Here is an 8,298-nt window from a genome sequence, read left to right on the forward strand (position 1 = left end):
TAATATATTTTTAAATTGCTTTAGGCAAATAATTAAAATTAAATATATGCCAAATTTAACGTGTTTTGACTTTTAATTATTTGACATCTTAATAGTTAATTACTTTTAACTTTGTAGGAGATTAATTTAGTGTATGCTACTTTTAAGTAGGATTTCTCAATATTATTATATCCATACAATAGCAATTTTCTAAATATAGGCTGAATCAATTTACTCAAAGAAAATCAAGCTAACAAAAAAAACAATTATTTCTTCATTAATTTTTTTGTTTTAACAAAAGTATTAATTATTTCGGACAAATGCAAATATATTGTAATTCCCTAAAACATAGCAGTGTCCCTGTATTTATTGATTATCAATCTCCTCCATTTTTTTACCTTTCTATTAGGGCTTAATTTTCTTGTTCCCCTGTGTTTGTTACACAAACGAACACAGGAGTGAACCATTATTATTCCTACCCTATTCCAAATCGGAACACTCCCTTAATTGGTTTTGATATCTCATCCTATATCATACATCAAGAAATGGAAACTAGAAGAGGCAACGGAACCGTTTCAGTTTCTTACGATACCCATGGATTGTTGGAAGTTTGTGTAAAAAATGATAGAAATGTTGGCTCTTATGGCATTTTCTTGGGAGACAATCCATTGGAATTCGCTCTTCCTGCAACATTGTTCCAACTCATTGTTGTCATCACAATCTCTCAAACGCTTTACTTTCTTCTCCGGCCGTTACAAACCCCCAAATTCATCTGCAGCCTTCTCGTAACCTCTAACTAACTCGTTCTCATCCATCCATTTTCATAACACTTTTTTATTTTCCTCCTTTTCCTATTTTTAGAAGCTATTTTCATAACATAAAATCAAAATTAAATTATATTAGCTAACTAACTAGGTATGTATGTGTGCAGGGTGGAATTCTGTTGGGGCCATCATTTCTAGGGAGGAATGAAATTTACTGGAAAGCATTATTTCCGGCGAGACAAGCTGATGTTTTAGTAGTGACGTCGATAATCGGAGTAATATACTTTCTGTTCTTTATTGCGCTGAAAATGGATCTACTAATGACGGTAAGAGCAGCAAAGAGTACATGGCGACTCGGAATAATACCTTTCATGGCGTCTTTTATAGTGATATCGACGCTTATAAATGTTTACTATTTACCACATAATTTTCCTCATCTCAAATCAGATACGTCGCGTTCAGCATTAAGTGCTACAATGGCATTTAGTAATTTCCCTGTTGTGTCCGAAGCTTTGATAGAATTGAACCTCATAGCAACTGAATTAGGACAGATTGCTCTGTCTTCCGCCACGCTCAACGACTGCATACAGTTTTCTATCATAGTATCGCACCATCTCATGGATACTGAGAAAGTGGAATATTTAGTCTTAGGTACGTTGAGTTGGATTTTGTTTTTGCTTTGTAGCTTCTTCATTTTAAGACCAATTATGAAGATAATTGCACGCAACACGCCCATTGGGAAACCGGTGAAACGGGTTTATGTTGTGTTTATTCTTCTCGGTGCTTTAGTTATGGCCGGTATAACTGATATAATCGGGGTCACGTTTCTTATTGGACCATTGATTTATGGTTTGGTTATACCAAGTGGACCTCCTTTGGGGACAACATTGGTTGAGAAATGTGAAGTTATTATCTTAGAATTTCTGTTACCTTTCTTCTTTGCTGATGTTGGCATGACCACAAATCTCACTGCACTTCGCAATTGGAGAGAGTTTGTAACTTTGCAACTTATATTATTCGCGGGAGACGTAGCCAAGGTTATTGCTTGCGTGTTGGTTTCTATGACATATAACATTAAGCCCAAAAATGGGACGGTGCTCGGACTCATGTTGAACATTAAGGGCGTCACTCACCTGATTGCTCTTACTAAATTAAGGAAACTCAAGGTATGTACTATGTAATAGTTTAATTCATCTAGGAGAATCACTTATGTGGTCCGTGACATTATAGTTTGATACACGAAAGTACATTTATGTTTTGCAGATATTGGATGATGAAACATTCAGTCACTTGGTCCTTTCTGTGATGCTTATGACCGGATTAATCACACCTATTATTACAATATTATACAAGCATCGTCCTCGAGCACTAAAGTCATCAAACATACATGATGGTCAGATGAGAACAATCCAAAACTCTTCTAGAAATTCAGAGCTTCGCGTTGTTACTTGTTTATACAACGAAGGAAATGTACGTGGTATCACTGCTCTGTTAGAGGTTTGCAACCCAGTTCCAGCTAGCCCGTTAGGTGTCTATGTGATTCATCTCATCGAGCTTTTAGGAAAAAGTGCACCAATCTTGCTTCCAATTAATTACAGACGAAACAAACAACTATTGTCTGTGAATTACCCCGACACTAACCACATCATGCAGGCATTTGAGAATTACTCTAACAACTCTTCTGGTCCGGTTATTGTTTTACCGTATGTCAACGTGGCACCTTATAAGAGTATGCACGATGCTGTTGTCAACTTAGCACAAGACAAATTGGCTGCTCTTATTATAGTCCCTTTTCACGAAAATGACCATATTGATCTCAATGGACACGTATCAACTTCAATTCGAAAACTCAACACTAGGTTTCAAGCGCACGTGCCTTGCACGTTGGGGATATTGGTCGATAGATACTCGCGACTTGGCGTGAGGACTGATCACACGAAACCTTATTTCCATGTCGGGATATTTTTCATTGGCGGGCCTGATGACAGAGAAGCATTGGCTTTGGGAATTCGAATGTCGGATAGAGAGAATATGAAGGTGTCCTTGTTTCGGTTCGTTGTGATGAATAAAAAACATTGTGTAGGTAAATCTCTATCAGGTAGAGAAATGACAGTAAGTGAGCAAGAGTACGATGACATGTTGGACGAAGGTTTAATCGACGAGTTTAAAAGTATGAAATTTGGGGTTGGGAGTGTTTGTTGGTACGAGGTTGTGGTGGAGGATGGAGTAGAGGTAATGAGTGCAATTCGTACTTTGGAAGGAGACTATGATCTTGTGATGGTTGGGAAGAGACATAATATAGGCTCTTTAAAAGATGAAGAAATGGGAAATTTCATAGAGAATGTTCAAATATTAGGGATATATGGAGATATGTTGTCATCAACAGAGTTCTGTATTGGAATGGTTCCTGTTTTGGTGACACAATGTGGTGGGGATAAAAGAGCAATGAGGTTTGATAGAGTAGGTTCAAATAATGTATCTGAAAAAAGTTTAAATTATGGATCTCAGACAAGTTTAAATGTTAATAAATAAATGTTTTTTTCTCTATCTTTTGGATTTGTAGATATTCAACCCAGACACTTACTTTTCTCTACATTTTAGTGCGATTAACTGTTAATAAATTGAACACGGTAAAAAAAAAAACTATTTCTTTCTTTTTTAATCTAAATTTAACTAAAATCCAACTCACATTATTTGATAAAAAAAGTTCTATAATTAAATTTTGACATAATTCCAATAACTATATTAAGTAAACAAACATCACATAATCCACCCCATTAATGCTTGAAAATTTGATGTCAGATTATAGTTAAGCTGTTTTATCTACCAATTTAGAGTCATTGAAAAATGTAACATATATATACTCCTCTATAAGTATAATTTTGTTTTTTTCACTCCATTTGTTCCTCAAAAGTGTTTATGTATGCAATTTTTGCATGCATAAACACGAGAGAAACATTTTTGTTTTTTTTATAAATTAAAAAAAATGTCATTTGATAAATTATTTCTAATTTCCTCTAATGGTCCTCATGCATTCCAAAAATGTTTCAATAATAGAACAATAGGCTCATTAGGCATTTGGTTTGGTGATAATCCATTTGATTTTGTTCTCCCCATCACATTGTGCCAAATCATTCTATCCTTCATGGTTTCTCGAACACTTTATTATGTCCTAAGACCTCTACAAACACCCAAATTCTTATGTTGTGTCATTGTAAGTTTTCTGTCTCTTATCTATTTAATTGTTTTCTTTTGTTAATTTAGTATCTGTATCTGGTGTCTGTCTCTATCTGTGCAAGTGTTTGTCGTGTTTATGGTGTTTATGTGCCCGTGACATGGACTAACTCAATTTCTTTTATAGGGTGGTGTTCTATTAGGGCCAACAGCCATAGGGCGAAACGTAAGATTAATGGATACATTGTTTCCACTAAAACAAGCTTCATTCTTAATAACATTGTCAAAAATAGGATCATCCTATTTTGTCTTCATCTACGCATTGAAGTTAGATGTAATAAACAACTTGAAAACAGCCAAACGTTGTTGGAGATTTGGTGTAATCCCTTACTACTCATGTTATTTCGCCACAACAATTCTCTTAGCTTTGTATAGACCACCTGAAGATCAAAACGAAAACAATACAGGCTCAGTATATTCAATCCCAAACGTCTTCACCATTTCTAGCTTCGCAGTTGTTTCTGAAGCCTTAACAGAACTCAACCTTATCAGCACAGAATTAGGACAAATCGCTTTATCTTCGTCAATGATTAGCGAAATCCTCCAATGGATTACTATAACCCTCCAATTCAGTTCAAAAATAAACTTTGTACTATCACTTGGATTCTTGGCTGGTACTTGCTTATTTGGTTTATCCTTCTTTTTCATTGTAAGACCAATGGCCAAATTGATCATTCAAAGAACCCCGGTCGGAAAACCGGTGAACGAAACATGTATAGTTATGATACTTTTGGGTGTTCTAGTTATGGCAGGCCTAAGCGATTTAGTTGGTTTACATTTTGTCATGGGACCTATTTTCTTTGGTTTGGTAATGCCTAATGGCCCTCCCTTGGCAACAACAATAATAGAGAGAAGTGAGTTAATCAATCAAGAATTTCTTATGCCATTTTTCTTTTTATATGTTGGCATAAGCACAAATTTTCGTGGAATCAACAAACACTGGAAGGTCGCTCTTACATTTCAAGCTATCTTATTTGTTGGATTCTTGACAAAAGTGATTGCATGCGTTCTTGTTTCTCCCACATATAACATGAGACATAAACATGGCTTGGTGCTTGGACTTATATTGAACATCAAAGGCATCCTCGAACTAATATTTTTCTCTAGACTCAAAAAACTCATGGTACTAGCTAAATTGTTATTTAACTCAACTATGATCGCTAATTAGTTTCTGCAGTTTCTTACTTTTTGAATAATTGTTTTTGCAGGTTATTGATGATGAAGTATATAGCCAAATGGTTCTATATGTCGTGTTGATGACCGGAATATGCATACCCTTGATAAAGTCTTTGTATAAACATCGATCTCGCGTGTTGATAGATAAAAGCATACATGAAGGTAGAGAAAGAACAATCCAAAGCACATCTAATAATTCAGAGCTCAGCATAATTTCTTGCGTACACAATGAAACAAATGTTCGTAGCATGATTGGTTTATTAGAAGCTTGTAACCCATCAAAAGGAAGTCCTTTATATGTCCACATTGTTCATCTCACAGAGTTATTAGGAAAAAGCACACCGATTCTGCTACCTATAAATATGAAAAACAAAATATCATTATCCATAAATTACCCTAACAGCAGACACATTTTACGTGCTTTCGAGAATTACTCCGATAATTCTAAAGGTCCGGTTACAATTAACGCGTATATTAATGTTTCACCTTACAATAGTATGCATGAAGCCGTTTGTAACCTCGCCGAAGACAAACTAGTTCATCTCCTCATCATTCCATTTCATGAAAATGATCAAAGTTTAGGTAACAATGTTGGACCTACAATTCGCGAGCTCAATAGTAATTTTCAAGCTTGCGCGCAATGTACCGTTGGAATATTGGTGGATAGATACTCGCAAATTAGTATGAGTGCAACCAATCTATCGTTTAATGTTGCTATATTTTTTGTTGGTGGACAAGATGATCGAGAAGCGTTGGCGTTGGGTATTCGAATGTTTGAACGGCCTAATACAAATGTTACATTATTTTGTTTCATCATTCATAATATTAGTGATAGTACTAATAATAATAATCGTTCAGGCATTGTTGAATATAAAGTTGATGATAAAGACGATGAAATATTCGAGAGTATGTTGGATGAGAGTTTGATAGATGAGTTTAAGGCTAAGAAAATTAGTAATGATAATGTTGTTTGTCATGAGATTGTGGTGGATGATTGTATACAAATGTTGGAAGCGATTCGAGGTTTAGAGAATGAAGACTATGATCTTGTGATGGTTGGTAAGAGACATAATATTGGTGATTTGACGGATGAAGAAATGTCAAATTTTATGGATAATGCAATTTTGTTGGGTGTTTTTGGAGATATGTTGGCATCTACTGAGTTTTGTAATGGAAAAGTTCCTATTTTGGTGTTGCAATGTGGAGATAAAAGAGTTAAACAATTTGAGAAGGTAGTGTCTCGTGTTAATACATTATTTTAGTGTTTCTTAGGATTTTTGTTAGTTTATGGTCTTTTTAAATGTAGTTTAAGAGTTTTTGTTTTTCATTCATGACTTTGTTGAGAGAAAAAAGGTTGGGTGATTTTAGACTCATTCATGAATACTAAGGGTCTGTTTGATATGGTTTTGGAAAACTGTTTTTTAGTTTTTAAAAATTAAAAATTATAAAATTTGTTTGGTAGTCTAATTTTATAAAACTATTTTTTAAAACTATTTTCTATTTGTGAGTTTTTAAAACTAAAAATCTAAAATAGGTTTTAGAGGTTTTGATTTTTTGGTTTTTAGTTTTGGAAATTAGGAAGAGGACAAAACAAAAAAAACTGATACTATATTCATCAATGACAAATTTGTAACATTGTTCAATTTTAAAACAATTTTTAAAAGTTAGATTACCAAACATGTTTTTTCTTCAAAACTGTTTTTTTAAAATTAATTTCTAAAATAGTTTTTAAAAATTAAAAACTAAAACTCATTCAAACATGCCCTAAGTGTTAGCTTCTCTATCAAAATAGTTTTTGAAAAGAAGTTAGCATATACCATTTTTCACATTTTTTTACTACTTCATATTTCACAAGAATGACATCTCCCACTCTTAATTGACTCCCCATTTTCAACTTAACCCAACAAATCCTCTTTTCTTCTTTAACCTCTCTTTTAAGAAATTCAATTTGTATCTTAATTATTACCACACACACCTTGTGAGGCACCAACATAGATTAAAGATACAAAAATTGGAATGATACTCAAATTTAAATTAATCAATACAATCTTCCAACAAGACTACATATTTATTGCTCCATGACCATTATATATTCTAAGAAATATCCTATATTGGTTTCCAAAGTAGATCATTTATGTAGAGGCCAAATTGCTTAAAGAACACATAACCTATCCTAAAACTTAAAAAATTTACTTCCATATTTAAAAGTGGTTGGTTTCTTTTGTTGTATTTAAATAGAAAATATTTTAGTGATTGTTCCAACAAAAATCACAATTAGTGAGTAGAATTATCAAATCTATAGGGAATGAGAAATAAACCATATTTGCAATGATTTTAGTTTTAATTATGAAAAAGTGTTTGGTTTAAAAAAAGTTTTCTATTCCTAAAAAGAAAATAAAGTAGAATAGTAGAAATAAAAATGATAGAGAACGTTAGAGTTAGGAGTTGCAATTATTATAATTTCATACATATTAAACAACCACTTATACTTATTTTAACCTAATATACTGTCATCTATTTCTAAACAATGTTATTTATGTCAAAAATAACGACCACTTATACTTATTTTAACCTAATACATACTGTCATCTATTTTTAAACAATGTTATTTATGTTAAAAATAACATTATGATATCATTCATATTGTTTATTGGAAAATATGATTTTCTAGTAAACAATATGAATACATTATATTTCAATAGGATATGTCAATACCACGTCTAGATCTATGTCTAAATTTTAGCGGATGATTATCTCGGTATAAATACAACAACATCGATCAACATCATCTAAATCAACATATCATGTTATAAACGATCATGTTCTTTAAGGAAAAATCACTAGTTACCTTTGGTCTAGCTAGACCTATGAGACATTTTTGACACCTCATAGATCGATAAGCATAATACATATATAACATACACTCAAAATAAAATGAAAGATCAAATATGTTTGATAGATTTATTTGAGTATAATTCCATGATCACATTCGATATATAAAAGATATAATAATGTACAAATCTAACTCCAACAAGATAGAACTTAGTTACACATAATGGTGGTAGCTAAATAGAAAGTGTAGAAGCGGAACCTCCATTGAACAATATGATATTTCTTTGTTAGTCAACCTCAATAGACATTCAAT

At 32.9% G+C, this 8,298-nt stretch overlaps 2 protein-coding genes across 2 annotated transcripts; both read left to right on the top strand.

Moving 5' to 3' along the window:
• The first annotated feature begins 332 nt into the window (after nt 1–332).
• Nucleotides 333–3,290, top strand: LOC127084022 (cation/H(+) antiporter 15). The gene is made up of 3 exons (XM_051024393.1): nt 333–764; nt 911–1,909; nt 2,007–3,290. Exons 1-3 carry the CDS (start codon nt 525–527, stop codon nt 3,273–3,275), a joined length of 2,508 nt encoding a protein of 835 aa, XP_050880350.1. The 5' UTR covers nt 333–524; the 3' UTR covers nt 3,276–3,290.
• A 439-nt stretch (nt 3,291–3,729) lies between these two features.
• LOC127080272 (cation/H(+) antiporter 15) lies at nt 3,730–6,415 on the top strand. Its single transcript, XM_051020599.1, has 3 exons — nt 3,730–3,957; nt 4,105–5,100; nt 5,186–6,415. The coding sequence occupies exons 1-3, from the start codon at nt 3,730–3,732 to the stop codon at nt 6,413–6,415; spliced, it is 2,454 nt and encodes an 817-aa protein (XP_050876556.1).
• The last annotated feature ends 1,883 nt before the right edge of the window (nt 6,416–8,298 follow it).

This window comes from Lathyrus oleraceus, chromosome 5 (assembly GCF_024323335.1).
Source record: "Lathyrus oleraceus cultivar Zhongwan6 chromosome 5, CAAS_Psat_ZW6_1.0, whole genome shotgun sequence".
Lineage (NCBI taxonomy): Eukaryota > Viridiplantae > Streptophyta > Magnoliopsida > Fabales > Fabaceae > Lathyrus > Lathyrus oleraceus.